This window comes from Mesocricetus auratus, unplaced genomic scaffold, assembly GCF_017639785.1.
Source record: "Mesocricetus auratus isolate SY011 unplaced genomic scaffold, BCM_Maur_2.0 Super-Scaffold_100006, whole genome shotgun sequence".
In the NCBI taxonomy this organism is placed as follows: Eukaryota; Metazoa; Chordata; class Mammalia; order Rodentia; family Cricetidae; genus Mesocricetus; species Mesocricetus auratus.
This window is the reverse complement of record NW_024429190.1, coordinates 104,725,754-104,744,989: the sequence shown is the minus strand read 5'-3', so window position 1 is coordinate 104,744,989 and position 19,236 is coordinate 104,725,754. Positions and strand designations below refer to the sequence as shown.

The following is a 19,236-nucleotide window of genomic DNA, read 5'->3' as shown; positions in this document are numbered from 1 at the left end:
GCCTATAACTCCAGTTCTAAGGGATCAGACATCCTCATGCAGACATATATGCAAGCTAAGCATCAATGCTCATATAGACAATGTAAAAAAAAATAGAGATCCACGTTTACCTGTGGCTTTTCGCCAAATGTCACATGAATGAGACCGGTGCTGACTGGTGCTAGACTGGTGCTCCATCCCAGAAGGGGATGGAGCGTGCATCTGAGGGCTTCACGATCCTCCTCCAGTGCACGCAGACAGACACACAAGGGCAGCCTGGAGTCTCACAGGGACTCTCCACAGTCCTGAGCTGCCGGCCTCACAAGAAGACAACCTCCGCTGCCATGTCTTTCAAAGACACTCATTTTTACACATGTGTACACGTGTGTGTATGCCATGCTTGCACAGGTACCCACAGAAACCAGAAGAGGCTGTCAATCCCCCTGTAGCTAGGGTTATGGGGGATTGCAATCCATCCAGCCTAGGTGCTGGAAACCAAACTTGGGCCCTCTGGAAAAGCAGCAAACACTCTTAACGGCCGACCCATCTCTCAACGCACACCACCCCTCCTGTTTTTATAGGCAAGATCTCACACATCCCCAGCTGGCTTTGACCTCCCTGTGTAGCTAAGGGCTTTCCCTGAACTCCTCATCCTCCTGACCCCACCTACATAGTGTTATAGGTGTGCCCCACCAAGCCCAGTTCTCTCCCTCCCCCCACCCCGTGTGTGTGTGTGTGTGTGTGTGTGTGTGTGTGAGTGTGTGTGTGTGTACATGCATGCCACATACAACACACATGTGGAGATCAGACAACAACTAGAGGTGGTTAGTTCTCTCCTTCCAACCATGTGGGTTCCAAGACCAAACTCAGGTAGTCAGGTTTGGTAGTAAGTTCCTTTCCTTGCTGAGCCGTCTCCCGGGGTCACAAAATGTTTTTCCTCCAACCTCACTGGACACGTTCCTTTTTCTTTGCTACGTACAGCCCTGTGCACGCTAGGCAAGCCGCCTACCACCGCATTACAGGCCCAGTTCATTGCCAAGTTCTGCTTCCCTCAATCCTGCCATCTGCCTCCTCTGTGTCTAATGTTTAATCTGTGTTTATCCAGCACAGCGCTGACCAGTGCCCTGAGGAAAGTGACTGGGAAGTGAGAGCCTGGAGACCATGGACGGCGCCGCGGTGGGGCTTCGGGTGCTGCTGGGCCTGGGCCTGGTGTCCCTCCTCACTCTGCAGGCCATGCCTGCTGCGTGGGGCTTGGCCACAACGGGCAGACCCAGGGCCAGAGAGGTATGTGACTAAGCCCTTAGGCAGAGTCAGGCAGTTGTGCCTGCGGGGGCCTGGGCCACCCCCACCCATCCACTGAGTCATTTCTGCCCGAAGAGGTTACTTCCCAAGCAGGAGGAGGGAGGAAGTAGGAGTAGTGAGCACAGACCCTGTGACAGACGGGCCGTGGTCCTTGGGCAATTCCCGCTCATGCTCTGCCTTGTGTCTTGTTCTGCAGAAACGGCAGGCCGTGGATACAGTAAGTGGGAGCCTGGGATGGGGCTCCTGTTGTGGGTTTGCTTTCTCCCACCCCGTGAGTTTACCTGCCAGAGCCGCAGGGTGGGGGCTCCCACCCCCCTCCTCCCACCCCCTCCCCAACTCCCCACCCCCCACCCCTGCCAGATGTGGCATCGTTGTTCCTACCTCACTCCATGTCTCCAGCAGAGAGAGAGAGAGAGAGAGAGAGAGAGAGAGAGAGAGAGAGAGAGAGAGAGAGAGAGAGGGTCTCTCTGGGAGGTCTGGTGCAGTCTTCTGGAATCTGGGCACCTGGGTCCGAGAGTGGGCAGGACCCCCCACACACACACCCCCACACCCACACCCTTTCGCTTCAGACGCCTGATGGTGTGCTGGTCAAGAGCTTGAAAGTCAACTGCAAAGTCACCTCTCGCTTCGCCCACTACATCATCACCAGCCAAGTGGTCAACGGCGCCAATGAAGCCAGGGAGGTGGCCTTCGATGTGGAAATCCCCAAGACGGCCTTCATCAGTGACTTCGCCATGTGCGTGACGCCCTGTCTCACTCCTCCACCCTGAGCTCGGTTGTGTCCATTTACCTGTGCAGCCCGGGGCTGGTGTGGCCAGATCTCACCTCTGGTCACAGACGGGGCCCCGGCGTAAGAGGGACAGGAGGGAGGTCTATTAGCCTTTCCAGCCCCTACCTTTACACAGAAATTAGGGCCTCTGAATGCTCGTTTTCAGGTCTCCACCCCGAGGAGCAAAACCAGCAGATGATCTGGCCTCGGGGAACGTGGTTAGGGTTAGGGTTAGGGTTAGGGTTAGGGTTAGGGTTAGGGTTAGGGTTAGGGTTAGGGTTAGGGCCTCTGAGCGGTGGACACTAGAAGCAGTGGACGGTAGATACCTCTTTTTCAAGGAGTCCTGCGGACAGGGTCTTCTTAGGCTCAGCATGCTTCCAATACGAAAGGCAGCCTGGGCAATGACGTGGGGGGTGGTGGCCGCCGCCACTGAGGACCACCCCCTTTTGTGCAGCACAGCAGATGGGAACACATTCATCGGAGACATAAAGGACAAAGCCAGTGCATGGAAACAGTACCGCAAAGCGGCCATTTCAGGGGAGAACGCCGGCCTTGTCAGGTAACTCCCAACCCTTGATGGCTAAGCCTCCAGGGCTGTTCCTTCTGCCTAGACAGGACAGAGCCAAGGGCTGCTAGCTGTTGTTGGGTAGGGGACATCTACAGTAGGACGGACACCTGAGTAAACTGTCGAAGCTGGCATCTAAGGCAGGGGTGGGGTAGGTACACTTGGACTCTTTATGTCCTGGGGAGAAATGGGCATCATTCTTGCGTCCCAGCCTTGACCATTCAGTTGATATAATCTTGGGGACAGCGTGATGAGAAGAGAAACTGGAGCCGGGCAGTGGCGGCGGTGCACGCCTTTAATCCCGGCGCTCGGGCGGCAGAGGCAGGAGGATCTCTGTGGGTTCAAGACCAGTCTGGTCTACAAGAGCGAGTTTCAGGACAGGCTACAAAGCCACAGAGAAACCCTGTCTCGAAAAACCAATAGGAGAGAGAGAGAGACAGAGACAGAGACAGAGAGAACCTGGGTCTAAGGGCCATGCTTTAGGTGCTAAGGATGCACATGTCACCTTTTGTCTGCCTGTTGTCGCCTCTGGTGACATGTCCAGGACCTCGGGCAGAAATATGGAACAGTTCACCATCCACATCACCGTTGGAGCCCAGAGCAAGGCCACATTCCAACTCACCTACGAGGAGGTGCTGAAGCGGAGACTTACGCAGTACGACATTGTCATCAAAGTCAAGCCCAAGCAGCTGGTGCAACATTTCGAGGTAGTTTGCAGGCCCTTGGGATGGACCCCCCACCCCGCCATCTCTCTCTGGCTCCCAGCAGTGGTCCAGCCCCTTCCATGTTTCCCGAGGCCTGAAAACAGGGAATGACTCCTCAGGTGGGCTCCTGTGGGCTCATGCGGGGCAGGAAGCTCCCTGAATCTCTCAGCTTTCTCCGCATTCACGAACCCCAGTTTATGTATCTGCTAAATGAGGGCATTCCTGTATTCCCCAGGACCACCCCCAGACTAACTGAAGACCCAGTTATGTGTAAACCCACTTGAGGGACCGAGCTGAAGGGTTCAAGCATGAGCATCCTTCTGTCAGTATTTCTGGACTGCTAAGGGCGGGCTGGGGACGGCACACAGTAGGAAGGCAGGTCCTCAGGCTCTTGAATGAAGTCTGGTGCTAGCCCAAGTGGGCCTTAGCACAGAATTGGCTTCCGTGGTACAGATCGATGTGGACATCTTTGAGCCCCAGGGGATCAGTAAGCTGGATGCTCAGGCCTCCTTCCTCAGCAAGGAACTCGCTGCTCAAACCATCAAGAAGTCTTTCTCAGGGAAAAAGGTACGTGTCGTGGTGGGGGATGGGGATGGGCCCTTAGAGACAGCTGGGATTAGCCAGGCCCTTGTACAATATCCAGGCAGGGCTGCTGGGTGGTCACGATGAGTTACTAGTCAGACTTTCCAACCGCTGTGGCAAATACCTACCTGAGAGGAACAGCTTTGGGGAGGAGGGGTTCATTTTGGCCCAAGGTCTCTGAGGTCTCAATCCATCGTCAGCTGGTTCCGCTACTTCAGGGACACAATGAGGCAGAGGTACCTTTAGGGACAGAGGTTGCTCACTTATGTAGCCAGAAAGCAGAGACAGAGGGAGAGAGAGAGAGAGAGAGAGAGAGAGAGAGAGAGAGAGAGAGAGAGAGAGAGAGAGAGAGAGAGAGAGAGGAGAGAGAGACCAAAAGGCCATAGCAAAGTAACTTTCCAGGGCGGCGCCTCTCCAGTGACTAACTTCTTCCAAGCTAGCCTCACTTTTCTCTGTTCTACCTCAGACCAATAGTCTATTCATTTTTTTGCTTGTTTTATGTTTTGTCTTTTTTTTTTTTGAGACAGGGTTACTCTGTGTATCTCTTTCTCTCCTGGAACCCACTATGTAGCCCAGGCTGGCCTTGCACTGAAGATCCTCTGGCCTCAGCCGTTTGAGTGCTAGGGTCATAGGCATTACTACCATGGTGTCTTATAGCGTCGCTAACCCACAGTCTGAGATGACCGATATCCTTTATACTATCATACTAATGTTATTTTATTCCTGTCTTTATACCCTACGTGCTGGTGGTTATGACGGAAATTCCAACAGTTCTCTTTGCCACGGACAAGCATGCACACTCAGAACCTAGATGCCTAGGCAAAATGCATTCAGGTGTAAACACACACTCACACACACACACATGCACACCACACACGCACACACATGCACACACACACACACACACTCTTAGGTTGTTTTGCAGACGCCACCCCCATTTGCAGCTGTGCAGGCCCCTGGCGCCTCACACCTCCTTTGCTTGCAGGGCCACGTGCTCTTCCGCCCCACGGTGAGCCAGCAGCAGCAGCCCTGCCCCACATGCTCCACATCCTGGCTGAATGGGGACTTCAAGGTGACTTACGACGTCAACCGGGACAAGCTCTGTGACCTCTTGGTAAGCCTACGTACAGCTCCCGGCCCAGGCCCGAGACGGCAGGGGAAGGAGCTTGGGAGGGAGAGAGAGAGAGAGAGAGAGAGAGAGAGAGAGAGAGAGGCCTCTCTGGCCTCTCTGGGTCTCTTCTGTTCCAGGTAGCCAACAACTACTTTGCACACTTCTTTGCCCCCAAAAACCTGACCAACATGAGCAAGAACCTGGTTTTCGTGATTGACATCAGCGGCTCAATGGAAGGCCAGAAAGTGAAGCAGGTAAAGGGGGCTTTGAGTGGGCTCACCCAGCAGGCAAGAAGCTCCTCTGGCTCGTCTTGCCGTAGAGCTTGGTTTGGGACTTGCGCTGATGGGCAGAGACACGAGGGGAAGTAGCTGGAGGTCCCTACTCTGGAATCAGCCGGTTCCCTCACTGGTAGGCGAGCACAGCTCTTCTCAGTTTTGGAACAAAGGATAGCGGCGCCCACGGGTCACGGAGTTTCCTGTGGAGAGGTGACTGGCAGAGGAAGCCTGTGCCCTGAGAACACTGGGAGTGACAAATGATCTATGGCCTGGCACCTCTGCATGTGCAGAGATTCGCCCAGCGGGGGGTGAAAAGCAGCTGGGGTGGGGAGGTGGAGTTGTGGTGTGTGTATGGGGGCTCTCTATCGGTCCTGCTCCCCCAGACTCCTCATCATGTATTCCCCCTACACTTGGTCCATTTTCCTTCTTTGTGCTCCTCATACACCCCGAGTCCCAGCAGCAGGCTGTCACCTCTGCTTGCCCACTGTGGGTTTCTACAGTGGCTACCGGGGCTCCTGGAAGGAGCTGTCCTACAGCCATCCGGGGGCTATGCCCCTCCTCTGACTTCCTGTCCTTACAGACCAAGGAGGCTCTACTCAAGATCCTGGGGGACGTGAAGCCAGGGGACAGCTTTGATCTGGTCCTCTTTGGGTCTCGAGTGCAATCCTGGAAGGGCTCCCTGGTCCCCGCGACTCAGGCCAACCTGCAAGCAGCTCAGGACTTCGTGCGACGCTTTTCCCTGGCTGGAGGTAGGGGAGGTGTCTCAGCACACCCCTGGGCATCACTTCTGCTTCCTTGGGAGATGGCTGTACACTGGTCCCTGTCTTCCCCTTTACAGCCACAAACCTGAATGGAGGCTTGCTCCGAGGAATCGAGATCTTAAACAAAGCTCAAGGAAGCCACCCGGAGCTCAGCAGCCCCGCCTCAATTCTCATCATGTTGACAGATGGAGAGCCCACGGAGGGTGAGTTCCTCAAGGGCTGCCCTGGGAGGTGATCTCGCTACCAGAAATGACCAATCTGTCCATCAGAGAGGCCACTGGGGCAGAAAGGCTCAGGGTAAAAAGTCAAATGCTGGCCCGAAAACTGTTTGGACCACAGCGCTCCAAGGTGCATCTCTGTCCTGTGAGCTGGTAACAGCGAGTATTTCTATGTGGCGCTTGGATGCGGAGGGACTCAGAGGAGGGGTGGGATTCACAGGCTAAGTTTCCTCAGGCCATTTATATTCAGGACCCACTTTGTGCCAAGTCCAGGACAAGGGGCTGCAAAGAGACACCAAGAGAACAAACGAGATGTGTCTCTGCCCTCAAGGAGTAACCAGGAGTAGAGACTCTCTACCACAGAAGCTAGATGAGCAGGGTGCCACAGGGCTAAGGAATTCCTGGCAGGGGCACCTGGCCCAGGTGAGATCGGGGAAGACCTCTTGGAAGAAGAAAGCCCTAGCTGGGCGTTAGTGGCGCACACCTTTAATCCCAGCGCTCGGGAGGCTGAGGCAGGGGGATCTCCGTGAGTTCGAGGCCAGCCTGGTCTAGAGAGCTAGTTCCAGGACAGCCTCCAAAACAATACAGAGAAACCCTGTCTCAAAAAACAAAAAAAAAAAAAGAGAGAGAGAGAGAGAGAGAGAGAGAGGAGAGAGAGAGAGAGAGAGAGAGAGAGAGAGAGAGAGAGAGAGAGAGAGAGAGAGAGAGCAAGCAAGCCCTGAGCTGGAAGGAAGTGAAGGGGGCAGGAAGGGATCTTGGCAGGGCTGCCGGGACAGAGGACACTTGCAGAATGGGGTAGGTGAGGGTGAAAGGGATGCTGGGGCCTCACGGGCCACGGCAAGGAGCCGTGGGAGAGTGTGGAGCCCAGCCACGTCTGCCTATGACGGGTGCACATGGTTGGCAGAGCTTTCCAGCTGTTGTAGCTGCCCCTACGACGCCTCCAGTCGCCCTAGGGGACTAGAGCTGATCTGGAATGGGAATCTTGGCTCCCAAGAACTGTTTCAAAAGACATCTAGGGCCCCCTTATGCCTGAGGTCTGACATCCCATCACCGCCTGGATGTGTGGCTGCAGGGGAGACGGACCGTTCCCAGATCCTCAAGAACGTCCGCAACGCTATCCGGGGCAGATTCCCGCTCTACAACCTCGGCTTTGGCCACGACCTAGACTTTAACTTCCTGGAGGTCATGTCCATGGAGAACAGTGGATGGGCCCAGAGGATTTATGAGGACCATGATGCCACCCAGCAGCTACAGGTCTCCCCTACTCTCCTACACACCATCATCTGCATGTCACGGGACCTTGGTGGCCATTTGCCTACCAGCCTAGAGATGACAGATACCCATAGTTGAAATCAGCTGTATGACCATAAGCAATTACCTAACCCCTCCGGAGCCTAGATTCCTCCTCTAAAGTGGGACGCCAGCATCCCACTCTGCACAGCCTACCTAGCAGGTTCCCAGGTGCTCAGTTCTGAGGCTACACCCCCCTATCCCTGCAGGGCTTCTACAATCAAGTAGCCAACCCCCTGCTGACCGACGTGGAGCTGCAGTATCCCCAGGATTCGGTCTTAAGTCTAACGCAGCACCGACACAAACAGTACTATGATGGCTCCGAGATCGTGGTGGCCGGACGTATTGCTGACCACAAGCTGAGCACTTTTAAGGCTGACGTTCGGGCTCGTGGGGTAAATGGTGGGCGGGGGGGGGGGGGGGTGTAGAGGCTAGGCAATTGTTAGACACGCCAGATTCGCAACCCTGACCATCCCAAGGGCCTCTCTTTCCCCATTGTAGTGTCCTCCTCCCAGGGGAGGACAAATGTGTCTCAGCCTGGGGACTGGATGGGCTGGGATGGAACCAACACGGCATCAGTTACTGCAATCCCTTGGCTCAATAGGATCACTCAATGCTCCTCACATCACCCCCGCCCCAAGCATGAGAGAATGAGAGGCCAGCCTCTGCTTCTCACTAGGTCCCATTTCCTGGACCAGCCTTGTGTACCAGACCCAGTGTCATGGTGCGGTGAATGCAACTACACACACATGTATGGAAGGTTCCGGCGATAGGAGACCCGGGCTCACCCTCCAGGGCATGGACTCAACCCACAATGGAGTTGAGGGCTTAGAACTTGGGCCTGGAGGGAAGAAAGCTAGCTAGAATCTGGCCTCGCCCTGTCCCGTTCTCTAGACTGTACTTTTTCTGTACCACAGAGATAGCACTGCCCTTGGCTGCGCGTGTATGTGTTGGTGGCAAATGGAATAACAATACATTAAGTAGCAGACACAGGCCTTGATACAAACGATGCCTTGTCCCGAGACTTCATTATTGTAGCTGGGGACCACAGCACATGCGTATGGTCTAGCTACGGCAAGCTGACCAAGGTAGTCCAGCTGGCACTCTGTGACTCTTGGGAGAAGGGAATGGCAAGCAGAACCAGCAGCTATTTGCTGGCCTCTTCCAGAGAGAGAGTAACTCCATGAGGACAGGCCTGGGCTTCCTGTCCCACTGGATCTCTGAGGCCTAGGCCACACCTGGCTCACAAGGGGGTGGTTAGCCAGCATCTGTAGGTGGATGGATGGATGGATGATGGATGGATGGATGATGGGTGGATGGGTGGATAGATGATGGATAGATGGATGGATGGATGGATGGATGGATGATGGGTGGATGGATGGATGGATGGATGGGTGGATGGATGGATAGTGGATGGATGATGGATAGATGGATGATGGATGGGTGGATGGATAATGGATAGATGGATGATGGATGGGTGGATGGATGATGGATGGATGATGGATGGATGGATGATGGGTGGATGGGTGGATAGATGATGGATAGATGGATGGATGATGGATAGGTAGATGATGGATGGGTGGATGATGAATGGATGATAGATGATGAGTGGATGGATAGATGATGGATGGGTGGATGGATGATTGATAGATGGATGATGGATGGGTGGATGGATGATGGATGGATGATGGATGATGGATGGATGATGGATGGATGGATTGATGGGCAGATGGATATGAAAGCAGGCTCCAGAGAGATGACACTGAGAATGAAGAAGCAGATACCAAATAAAGCTGTTTGCCAGCACCTCAGGCATCATCCAAGGCTGGTACGGTCATGGCTTATGGCCTTTCTCCCCTTTCGACTCTCAGGAGAGGCAAGAGTTCAAGGCAACCTGCCTGGTGGATGAGGAAGAGATGAAGAAGCTGCTCCGAGAGCGTGGGCACATGCTAGAGAACCACGTGGAGCGGCTGTGGGCCTACCTCACCATCCAGGAGCTGCTGGCGAAGCGGTAGGGCCACCGCAACCGCTCCGAGTGGACTCTGTTCGCCCTTGCTCCTGACAGACAGAGAATGGTGGTTCTGAGCCTGCAGGCTGAGAGGGAGTCAGGGGCACTCCCCGCCTCTGCTTTCCTCAGGGTCTACAGTGTGGGTCTTCCACTTGGGTGGGGATTCTGGGAAGAGGACAGCCCATTTGTCCCACTAAGCTGCCTTGGAAGAGGCTGCCACTTGCTAGACATACTCATTTAGCCTTCACCATCTGTGAGGGAGTTCCTTCATCATCTCCACCTAATGGGGGAGCAGTGGAAAGCTCACAGAGGTGGGTCTACCACGGTCTCGTAGCAGCCGAGCCATGTAGCTCTGAGGCGTATGCCTCAGCCCTGCCCAATACCCAGGTTCTCACTGTGAGAAATCCTGCCACCACCGGGACCCCGAAGGCCACAGCCATTGCGCCAGGAGGGAGCTGTGAGCAAAAGTTTGTTGAATGAGTGAAAGAGAGAGCAGGCGGGCAGGGAAGCTGAGGGAAGGGGCACACACCCATCATCCCTTGTGCAGAGGTCAAGCACGTGTCTCACGCACACAGGATGAAGATGGAGGGGGAAGAGAGGGCCAACCTGTCATCCCAGGCCCTGAAGATGTCGCTGGACTATCAGTTCGTGACGCCGCTGACCTCTATGACGATCAGAGGCCTGACGGACGAGGATGGGCTGGAGCCCACCATCGACAAGACCCCAGAGGGTATAGACAGCAGGGGTCTGTGGCCACGGAGGTCATGAGCCAAGATCCTCCCGGGGATTAACTCTTTCCTTCTTCCCTTCCTTTCAGATTCTCAGCCCTTAGGTGAGTTTTCAGCCTGTTGATTTAGCACAAGGCTTCAAGGGGCTGGAAGGTGACGCATGCTGTACCCCCAAGCACAGAGCCCGTTGTTCTGGAGTCTTCCCCCGGCCCCACCCTCCCCTGGGCTTCTTCCTTCAGCCTGCATCACAGACTCAGGGCTTTCGCGCTTCATGAGCCTCTGCCATCTAGAACCTTCCCCGGCCCCCCCTCCCGTCTCCATCTAGAACCTTCCCCAGTCGCCCTCCCGTCTCCATCTAGAACCTTCCCCGGCCGCCCTCCCGTCTCCATCTAGCCCCTCTGCCCAGTGCGTGTGAGGAGTGGAGACACTTGGGAGGCCCCCTCATCCTCACTCAGCAGGGTTGAGTCTTGACCAGTTCATCTCTGCCCGAGGTACACTTGTGGGGTAGGGTGGGGTCAGAGTAACGTTGTGTTTCCTTGTCTTCTGCAGAGATGGTGGGACCCAGAAGGAGTAAGTAGCAGCCTTCTTGGGGGACTCCCTTTTCTCCACTCTTCCTGCTTACCCTGCTGGCCCTCAGCTGAGCACTCAGCTCTCACCAAAACCCTGCTTATCACCCAGCCTGGTTCCCTTCACGACCTTACCGGAAATCCTTAGGACATGCCCCCAGTGTAGACCCGGCTCCCCCACCCTAGGACATGCCCCCAGTGTAGGCCGGGCTTCCCCAACCTTGGTTCCAACTGAAGAGGACAGAGGGGGTCAGGCCGCCTCACAGTACAAACTTCTGTCCCCCGTGTCCTGAGAGGCATGATGGAGCCTGTGAGATGCTTAAGCGCCCCCATTGTCTGTGGCCTGGGGCCAGCTGCATGGGAAGGGGCGTCCGCCCAGCAATGGGAAACCGAGCCGCTCACCCCTTCTTATTACCGCGTACTCTCACCTGCAGCGTTCGTGCTGTCGGCCACGCAGCCTTCTCCTACAGCCCGCAGCTCCGTGGTCTCAAAGCTGCCGAACCAAGTGACAGGCGGTGAGTCTTGGGAGGGTCTGGGGTGGGGTTCCCGTCATTGGCCCCATCAGGCCAACGCCCGATGTCATGGACCCCGTGCTGTATTCCCAGTGGACACCGACCCCCACTTCATCATCTATGTGCCCCAGAAAGAGGACAGCCTGTGCTTCAACATCAATGAGGAACCCGGGGTGATCCTGAGCCTGGTGCAGGACCCTGACACAGGTGTGGGGGGTAATGTGCCCTCTTTCCAGGTGGGGCGGAGCCAGCATACCTCCACCCCCTCCCTATTTAAACAGAAAGTACCGGGGTGGCCCTCACTGCCTTCCATGTCACCCTCTTGGCAGGTGCCTCTCGCCTCCCCCTTACTCCGTGTCCTAAGGGTCATGAGTGTGTGACCCGCACAGCTCACGGGACCGGTAGCCAGATGAGTTGCATACTTGGTCTGCAGCTCAGGTCTTGCTCTCTTAACATCCTTAGACATTCTAAACCAAGAGTCCCTCATTTCTGTTTTTTATTTATTTATTTTTGTTCTTGTTGTTGTTTTGTTTCTGAGACAGGGTCTCTCTGTATTGTTTTGGAGGCTGTCCTGGAACTCACTCTGTAGACCAGGCTGGCCTCGAACTCACAGAGATCCACCTGCCTCTGCCTCCGGAGCGCTGGGATTAAAGCCCAGCCCCTCATTTCTGTCTTATACCAAGGCCTGGACACCACACAGGTCCTGCCACACCTTTCCCACAAGTGTGGCTGCACAGAGCCCCCAAAGAACCTCTCTCTCTCTCTCTCTCTCTCTCTCTCTCTCTCTCTCTCTCTCTCTGGCACGGCTATAGCAGAGAAGGCTTTCCTGACTCTCCCCCCCCCCGCAACCCCTCATCCAGCCAGCCAGCTCCATGTCTGCTGAGTGTTGACTAGGAGCCGGGGTGCCGTGATAACGGGGCTTCATGAGCGACCCCCCCCAAGGAACTTAGATGTTAATTTTGGAGCATGAGGCTCCACCCTTAGAGTCCGTGAGGATGGGGCTGTTCAGGGCCGGGCCGACGTGTTTCTAGATCTCCCGTGAGTCTGTCTCTGTGTGAGGAGGAGGAGGCCCACTCCTGTCCTCAGGGTGCCAGAGCCCCCCCCCAAAATAAAGAAAGCTAAGTATGGGATATCTAGTAGTTATGGTATGGGTGGGAAGGAAGCAGAGAAGAATCATGGGGAGTCGTCTTGGGAGCAGGACCGGTCCCGAAGGTGAGACCCTTAAAGATGGCATGGCCTGCGGCACGTAGGGGACCTTCAGAGGAAGGAGATGTGGCATGAGCAAAGGCCCCATGTGGACCGGATGGCTCCTCACCTCACTGCAGGCTTCTCGGTGAATGGACAGCTCATTGGGAGCAAGGCCAGCAGGCCTGGGCAGCATGAGGCCACATACTTCGGGAGACTCGGGATCTCAAATCCCCCATCAGATTTTCAGCTGGAAGTGACGCCTCGGAACATTACACTGAACCCCAGCTCTGGTGGGCCTGTGTTCTCCTGGAGGGACCAGGCCACGCTGCAGAAAGACGGGTAACTGGGCCTGGGCTGGGCAGGAGGCGTGGGGCCAAGGTCTGAAACTGTAGCCCTAGCTCTGCCACCCGAGTGGTCAGAGCCTGCGTTTTGCAAACAGCGTGACCAAGTGACGCCCACAGGGCCCACGCACACGGCCAGACTCAGCCATCCCTGTGTTCATTTCCCTTCATTCCTGGGCATGGGGCTTTGGGACTGGAGCCTTCAACCCCTCTCCCATCTCCAGCAAACACAGTCAGCCCCAGGCTGTGACCAAGGCCCCTCCTTCCCCGCAGCTCTCCCGATTGCTTCCCGCCGGGAACTCAAGTCTTCCTCTGGTCTTCCTGCTGAGTACCTATCCTGTCTATTCCTTCCTTTACTTACTCATTTATATCCAACCAACTCCTTGAGATACCAGCATAGCCACAGGAAGAGTTGTTCTGAGACCAGGTGAACGGTTCGGGCAATGCGTGGGATTCATGGGACACAGACTCAGACAGCCACCAGTTACTAGCTACGTGACTCCGGGAAAGTTACTTAACCCCCGTGAACCTTGCTCCTTTCACAGGGTCAGAGAGAAAAAACTGAGTGATTCGGTTTACACAGAGGACTTGGCGCGGGGCCCGGTACATTTTAAGACATACAGGACAGAGAGACGTATGGGAGAGAACAAACAGCACCTAGACCTCACGGACTGGGAGCCAGTGGGGGATGGTTGTGATGTCTGGGTCCTAGAGGATGAGGGCAGCCATTCCTGATCTCCTGATCTGATGCCTGCCTGGCCCTGCAGGGTCCTGGTGACCATCAACAAGAAAAGGAACCTGGTGGTGTCTGTGGAAGACGGAGCCACCTTTGAGATTGTCCTGCACAGGACGTGGAAGGGGAGTGCCGCCCACCAGGACTTTCTGGGCTTCTATGTGCTGGATAGCTCCCGGATGTCGGCCCGGACGCGGGGGCTGCTGGGTACGACTGTCTGGGTGGGCAGAACTGTGAGTTGGTGCTCCCAAGCCAGCGAGTGCTCATGGGTCCCAGAGCGCGAGGGCAGGCTGATCTCCAGTGGTCCCTTTAAGACTCGGTGCTTGAGGGCCCCTTGTCCTTCTCCGGTGACCAAATGCAGAGCGAGACAAAAGCCAAGTGAAACACCCAGCTCACAGAAAGGTCGGAAGGCTCCAAGGGACCTTCTAAGAGTGGCGGGTCTTTGGCCGCCAGATCTCTGTGGCATCTCTGTCACCCCTGCTCTCTGTGAGTCCCTCAGGCTTCTCTCCCCTTCAACAGTAACCACAGACCCCCAATTCACCTTTACAGGGCAATTCTTCTGCCCCCTGGATTTTGAAGTATCTGACATCCGCCCAGGCTCTGACCCTATGAAGTTAGATGCCACGATGGCCGTGAAGAATCGGCAGCTGGCAGTCACCAGGTGAGTGGGGGTGCTGTCCAGCGCTGCTTCTGCTCTTGACTGCGTTTTTGTCCCTGTAGTAAGTCTGGGCCTTCCTCCTGATATCACGTGGGTGAGACGAGGTGCAGCCTTGCCAGGTCTAAATAAGGACCCCAGCTACTGTGTCTGTGTCCAGGGGCTTACAAAGAGACTACAGCAAGGACCCCAGACATGGAACAGAGGTGTCTTGCTGGTTCATCCACAACAATGGAGCTGGACTGATTGATGGAGTTCACACTGACTACATTGTCCCGGACATCTTCTGAGCCCTCCAGCTAGTCCGCACCTGAGACTGCATCTGAGGAGGGAGAGGAGGGCATCGAATTAACCCCACCCTCCTGAGCGTCCTGGCCCTTTGTGATTTCATTAAAGAGAGGCTGTGTCCAGCGCAGAGTTGGCTGCCTTTGGGGAGAGAGGGAGTCCGGGAATAGCTCAGGACCACACCAGACCTAGAGATGGGCAAGAATTTGCAGAGGTGGGAGGAAAACCCACCAGCTCTGTAGGACAGGCCACTGCATACTGTTCTCTGCAACTGGCTGGTTCCACGGCCTCTGAATCCCCTGAATGAGCCCTTCGTGCAATCCAGGAGCCCAGAGATGCATTGACAGTGAAGGATATCACAACTGACCCAGAGCTTCCTGTGGACAGGCCCATTAACAGTTGAGGAGACAGAAGTTAGCTGACCTGTTAAAAGTCCCTCAGCTTATGAATGACAGAGCTGAATGTCACCAGTGTGACTCTTCTAATCAGCAAGACGGTACATGGGCAAAGCCTGCTGGGTAACAGCATTAGCACATGGAGACTACTTGCAGGTAGAATTAGGGTCCCAAGGAAATCTTACAGGAGCAGGCACCTCGGACCCTCACCTTAGTCACATTTCCTTGTGGGGACGGCAGCCTGTGGTAGCCAGACTGCTATGGTACATTTCTAGGACGGAGACAGTGACTGTCCAAAGCTGGGGTTTCAGACACCTAAAACAGCACCCCACTGTCTCCTCAGACTAATCTAAAATTGTCCCATTAAGGCTCCTTTCCTTGGGTTGGTCCTAGGGCTCTGTTACAATGAAAACCCGCAGAGCACAAGACAATGTCTCCCACTCTGGGGAGCCGTTTGCCTTTCACTCAGAGGTGGTGGGCCTCTGCTCACTCTGGTCCTGCCTCTTTCTCCTCTGTCTTCTGTCCAGTCCCCACAACAAACTAAACTTGTGGGGACCCAGATTGGACAAAGCTTGGCTTTGAGTAACATGGATATTGTATTATGGGCTTATTACTGTGACAAAAGAATTTTAAGGAAGGAAATTTTATTTAGGCTTACCATCCCAGGAGGTACAATCCATCCTGGTAGAGAAGGCATGATGTCAGGAGCAGAAGGTATCCACAATCAGAAAGCCAAGTGATGAACGCTTGACTCCTCTCACTTTTTCCTTTTTATTTAGAAACCCAGCCTATGGAATAATCCCACCCGATTTAAAGTGGGACCTCCCACTTCTATTAACCTTATATAGATAATCCCCCATAGGCATGTCCAGAGGCTAACCCAATCTAGATGTTATATCACAGGCATTTCCAGAGGCTTGTCTCTTCAGTGACAAGTTCATCCCCTGCCAACCTGGCACCCATTTATCACTTTTAATATGTAACCTTCCTTTCCTTTGTTTCCATAGGCTCACGGCTATCTTAATGAAAAATGCACTCAGCTTAACTAAGTTCCCAGTCTTTAACAGTTATCAACACTATTTCAAAGTCCAAAATCTTTTCTGAGACTCAAGACAGCCTCTTAACCATGTGCACCTATAAAATAAAAAAATGAGTCATGTTTATTCTGTGGTAGCACAGAATAAACACTCCTATTCCAGAAGGGGAGAATAGGGTAATAGCAAGGAATGATTGGGCCAAAGCAAGACTGAAACTCGGCAGGGAAAACACAAAATCCTGGAGCTCATGTTTGGCAGCTGAGAATCAAGATGGAATCATCTGGGTGCTGAAGGATCTAGACAGCCATGTCTCTCCAGTTTTATGGCCTGCAGCACACATAGCCTTTCTTATGAGTCCTACCCACTACACACATGCAGATTTCCTTGGTAGACATCTTGTGGTTTTGGCACTTCCCATATCCCAGAATCTCCATTGCAATTTAGGCTCCACTCACAGAGCTTCAGACTGGTTTCTCAGGGCCTCCTTGCAGGAATTCTGACCCTGCCACATCACTCTGACCTGTAGCACAGGCAGCCATAGCTCTCTGGAAACATGGTAGCAGACTCTCAACCTTTGATTGTTCGCGCATGCAGAAACAGTTCCACCTAGCTGAAGGTTGTGTAACAATTCCTCTGAGATTGAAACACTGTGTCCTGCAGGGAAGCTCGGTAAGACCAGAAGTAAGCAATTCAAAATAGCTTCAGGAAGTCCCTGAAACTGACTAGATTTACTAGGGCCCTCCTTTTCCGAGAGTATGTGTCATAGTTACTGTTCTGTTTCTGTAAGGAGACACCATGACCCAGGCAACTCATAAAAGAAAACTGGGGGCTTGCATCCATGATCATCATGCATGGAAAATAGCCAGGCATGGCATTGGAGCAGTACTTGAGAGTGTTACATTCCGATCCATAGACAGCAGATAAAGAAAGGGACCTGGTGTGGGCTTTTAAAACATCAAAGCCCACCCCCAGGGACACACTTCCTCCAACAAGGTCACGCCTTCTAATCCTCAAACAGTTGCACTCCATGGTGACTAAGCATTCGAATATACGAGCCAATGGGGACCACTCTCACTCAAACTACCATAGTATATGAACAGGAGAGACTCGTTAGAGTCACTCTTAGACAAGGCAAGCAGCCTGGAAGAAGCAGAGACCAGCTGAACCACTGGGAAACGGCACTCTCCAAACTGTTGATCTGCCTTCAGCCTATGCCGCGTGCTCCAGGTTTCTAGCTTTAGTGACTTGCCACCAAAGCCGGGGTGGCCTTTGGTGATGCAGCTGTCTTTGAGTCATTTCTGCTCCTGTAAGTAAGTAACCCTAATAAAACTCATTGGTTCACCAAGCTGGGCTTCGTAGTATCCTTTCTTTGGTTTGTAATGGGCTATCTGTCTAGAGGGAGTAGATTCTCTCTCTCTCTCTCTCTCTCTCTCTCTCTCTCTCTCTCTCTCTCTCTCTCTCTCTCTCTCTCTCTCTCTCTCTCTCTCTCCCCCCCCGTGTGTGTGTGTGTGTGTGTGTGTGTGTGTGTGTGTGTGTGTGTGTTGTCTCCTCGGGAAAAGTCTGTCACACAAACGTTTCTATTGTAGGAGTCCGAGGAAATGCTGAAGGAAGACCCCAGATTCAAACAGTATGTAAGAGTAAAGGGTGTTTATTTACCAGCATATGCGAAAGCATACCTGTATAAAATGGCAAGGACCCCTAGAGGAGTGTGCGGACTCCTATTAAGCACTGCTAGAGGAATTTCAGGGGATAGTTAAGTCATCTCAAATATGATTGGTTAAACAAGCAGCAGTTACGTTAGTACACGTTTAATTGGCTGAGGTTTTATCTTTGGGCATACTTACCCAAGTATATTTCAAGGGAACTGCCCTTGAGACACTGTGGGGCTGACTTGGGCCTTGTTCATTGTCTCTCCCTCTTCCCTGAATGTAACTTGTTGATAAACGACCCTTTGTTGGGAGAGACAACTGTTTGCCCCTCTCAGAGAACTGAAACTTAAATTCAGTTGTACAAGTGGGAAAGTTTTAAACCCTTCACTGTGAAAAAAAAAACAACAACAACAAAAGCAACTTAAGGCAGAAAGGGCTTATTTTAGATTACGACTCAAGGAGAAACAGTCTAGAGTCAGGGAAGGCCCCAGAGCAGGGGTAGGAGGTGGCTGGTCGCACTGCATCCAGACTCAGGAAGCAGTGAGCAATGAGCTCTGTGATCAGCTTATTTTCTTTTTATTCAGTCCAGGACCCAGCCCACAGAATGGCACGTCCACATCTAGTGTGGGTCTCTCCTCCCCAACTACCTAATCTAGGTAATCCTTGACAAGTGCCCCAAGAAGCTTGTCAAGTTCACAGTGTTAGCCTTCATAGATGTTGAGCTCAAAGGCTACCCCGCGTTGGGGAACAGAGTCCTTCAACCGCAAGTGGGGGAGGGTATGACTGGAAGCTGACAGATCATCAGTTTACCTCCAGAGGCATCTGGGAGAGCAGGACTGCCAACTGACTGGGTCAGCCTACTCATCTTCCCCTCCTGAGGAACGGGCAGGGGGATAAGTCTAGAAATGTAAGGTTCTAATTCTGCGCGATTCTGGTTTCCCACAAATGTTTGGCTGTCCTTCCGAAGCAGCTGTAAAATTCCTGTTTTGAGTTGCCTCTCTCCTCAAACCCCAAGCATCTAGAGAGGAAGCAGTGAAGGAGTCGGGGAAAGGCTCTCCAGAGAGCAGTGGGCGCTGAGGAGGAGCCGCTGAGAAACGGGTTCTCTTCAACCCCAACCCTTAGTGGCTAGCGTGGCTAGCGTGGCTAGCAGGTGCTGAAAATGGCCGTGTGACTGGGACGTCCCCAGAGCCAAGAAAGAGGCCTGGTTTTGAGAGGTCTAAGAACAGGTGCTGCCCAGTGGGGTCCAGCAGCGGGCCCCTGTCACTCCACCATCTTCGCCCACTTGGTAGCTCTGTCGTCTCTCTGTGTCTCCTGCCGCTTCCAGCCTTTGGTGGTTTATTCTGCCTCTCAGTTTCTGCTTTCAGCCACCTCTCTCTGCAGCCAGGGCTCTGCACATCCGATAGTTAGGCTGAGGGCTCTCAGCTGAGGACACGGCACCATCCCTTAAGGTAGCTGGCCTCAGCCCAGGTAGATAAGGGTCTGCTCCACTCAGCATATGGAGGGTGCCCAGAGACGAAGTCATGGTGAAAGACCTGAGGTTTTCAGGCTTCAGGCTGAATACCCCGGTGACGTCCCGAGCTCAA

General features: G+C 53.8%; 1 protein-coding gene across 2 annotated transcripts; it reads left to right on the top strand.

Moving 5' to 3' along the window:
* The first annotated feature begins 1,123 nt into the window (after positions 1 to 1,123).
* On the top strand, positions 1,124 to 14,697 carry Itih1 (inter-alpha-trypsin inhibitor heavy chain 1). Of its 2 annotated transcripts, XM_040747808.1 has the most exons (22): positions 1,124 to 1,263; positions 1,478 to 1,498; positions 1,851 to 2,017; positions 2,505 to 2,609; positions 3,160 to 3,322; positions 3,773 to 3,886; positions 4,887 to 5,015; positions 5,150 to 5,266; positions 5,868 to 6,036; positions 6,126 to 6,251; positions 7,339 to 7,520; positions 7,766 to 7,951; positions 9,428 to 9,567; positions 10,140 to 10,294; positions 10,382 to 10,396; positions 10,842 to 10,862; positions 11,293 to 11,373; positions 11,464 to 11,577; positions 12,696 to 12,897; positions 13,667 to 13,839; positions 14,182 to 14,293; positions 14,448 to 14,697. In XM_040747808.1, exons 1-22 carry the CDS (start codon positions 1,141 to 1,143, stop codon positions 14,575 to 14,577), a joined length of 2,745 nt encoding a protein of 914 aa, XP_040603742.1. In that variant the 5' UTR covers positions 1,124 to 1,140; the 3' UTR covers positions 14,578 to 14,697. The 2 variants fall into 2 exon arrangements, 1 of the variants encoding a protein (XP_040603742.1); XR_005877923.1 differs by lacking the exon at positions 13,667 to 13,839 and having other exon boundaries at positions 1,125 to 1,263; positions 14,448 to 14,578.
* The last annotated feature ends 4,539 nt before the right edge of the window (positions 14,698 to 19,236 follow it).